The sequence below is a fragment of the Crocodylus porosus genome, unplaced genomic scaffold (assembly GCF_001723895.1).
Source record: "Crocodylus porosus isolate Cpor-Errol unplaced genomic scaffold, CroPor_comp1, whole genome shotgun sequence".
NCBI lineage: Eukaryota > Metazoa > Chordata > Crocodylia > Crocodylidae > Crocodylus > Crocodylus porosus.
The window spans coordinates 16678296-16680042 of NW_017728918.1; the positions used below are offsets into that span (position 1 = coordinate 16678296).

General features: G+C 56.3%; 1 protein-coding gene across 3 annotated transcripts in view; it reads left to right on the forward strand.

Annotated features, from left to right (window-relative positions):
• The first annotated feature begins 509 nt into the window (after positions 1-509).
• WDR35 (WD repeat domain 35) overlaps positions 510-1747 on the forward strand; it is a 68323-nt gene continuing 67085 nt past the window's right edge. For all 3 annotated transcript variants that reach the window (XR_002101546.1, XM_019537361.1, XM_019537360.1), the window contains exons 1-2: positions 510-583; positions 761-878. Coding sequence is in view for 2 of the 3 variants with exons in the window: in XM_019537361.1 (XP_019392906.1) it covers positions 560-583; positions 761-878 (142 nt within the window). In the remaining variant the exon portion in view is untranslated. The remainder of the gene's footprint in view (positions 584-760; positions 879-1747) is intronic.

Sequence of the window (1747 nt, forward strand, 5' to 3'; positions counted from 1 at the left end):
ACTCCGAGAGAAGAAACGGCTCTGAGAAAACCCCTGGCCCGTGTGTGCAGCACTAGTCCTTGGGTTGGGCTGGTGCTCACTCGAGAAATGCAGAAATCTTGAACTCTTGGTTCAGAGATGATCCTTAATAGACCAACTGGCAGACCAGGGTTTGGCGGTCAAACCAGTGTCCTGTATTAGACCACATGACAGACCAGGGTTTTGGGGAGGGGGGGGTCAACCCCACATCTTGAATTAGACCAAATGGCAGACTAGGGCTTGGAGGTCAATCCAGTATCTTGTATTACAGCCACTCAAACTGGGGCAGGGGCCAGAGCCGGCGCTCACGCCCGGGGCGGGGAAGGCGATCCCCCGCTGACCAACGGACCCCGACCCCGAGTCCAGGGAGGCTGGAACGTGGTGACGTAAGGGAGACAGCGCGCCCACGCCAGCAAGCCCCGCTGCGCTCTTCCCCAATGGGGGCCAGAACTCGGGCCACGCCCCGGAAGTGGTGCTACGTGCTTCCGGCAGCGGGCGGCGGTTGCCGGGGCAACTTGGTTGCCAAGGAGGCGGCGGTGCCATGTTCATCTACCTGAGCAAGAAGGTGAGGGGAGGGGGCTCGGGGCCGAGTCGGGCCCGTGTGAGTTTGGGCGCAGACCCCTGTCCCCCGTGTTAGCATCCCGGCGGGGGGCCAAAACACGGAGCACGCGTGGTTTATAGGGTGGAGGCGTTTTCAAAAAATAAAAGTGGTTGTAAAGCCCCCCGTGGATTTCTTTTCCAGATCGCGATTCCCGGGAACATTCGGCTGCGATGCATCTCCTGGAACAAGGACCAAGGCTTCATAGCCTGTGGCGGAGAAGAAGGGCTGCTGAAAGTTTTAGAACTCGAAGCGCAGGCGGGTACGGGAGGCTTTTCTTTCCGAAAACCCGGCGTCTGCTGACGCTGGAAGGGCAGGGGCTGGGGAGCAGGAGCTGCTGCAGTGCAGCTCTGGCTGTTTGTACGCACGCAGTTGGATCGGCCGAGCGAAAAGATGTCGTGTTGACCGTGTAATTAATTCAGGCCGTTGCCGATCAACATCGCATTTAGAGACAAACAGAATGAATTTATTTCTGCTCGGTGCTATGGGGTGTCGGTTGCAGCCGTGGTGGTCACAGGACACAGGCAGACAAGGTTCTTTGGGTGAATCTGGTATCTTTTATTACACCAACGTAAACGGTTGGAAAAAAAATAATTTAAAAACCCTTCGTCAGGCTGAGGAAGGCTCTGCGGCTTTCTGCTCTGTGGGAATCCTGGGCTAGGCCAGTGGTTCTCAACCTTTTTTGTCCCAGGACCCATCTGTAAACATCGATGACTGTTCCTGACCCAGTGCCCCTCACTGCTGCCCCTGCGGTATGTGGGGGTGGGGGTCCCAAGCAGCCCCTTCCAGGCTGGGACTCTTCCAGCCTACAGGGGAAAGCCACAGTGTCCTACGTTTTTGTGCTTTAAAAGATAATCCATTTTTTAAGTTTGTTTTAATGTTCATGGCCCTTTCATCTATTCTTGTGATCTGCTTTTGAGGTTGAGAAATGCTGATCTAGACCAAGGCTGTTCAGCTCCCTACCCCAGCCCCCTTCTCTGCTTCCTAGGCAGTCACTGTCACATGCCCTCCCTCTCACCAGCTGCTCTGCAGCCTCCTGTCCCCAACTGTGTGGGCTGCCCTGCTGGTACTTTTGCCCCCAGCTTTCCTGTGCCATGCATCAGCAGGAGAGGTAGCTGCAGAGGCCCACAG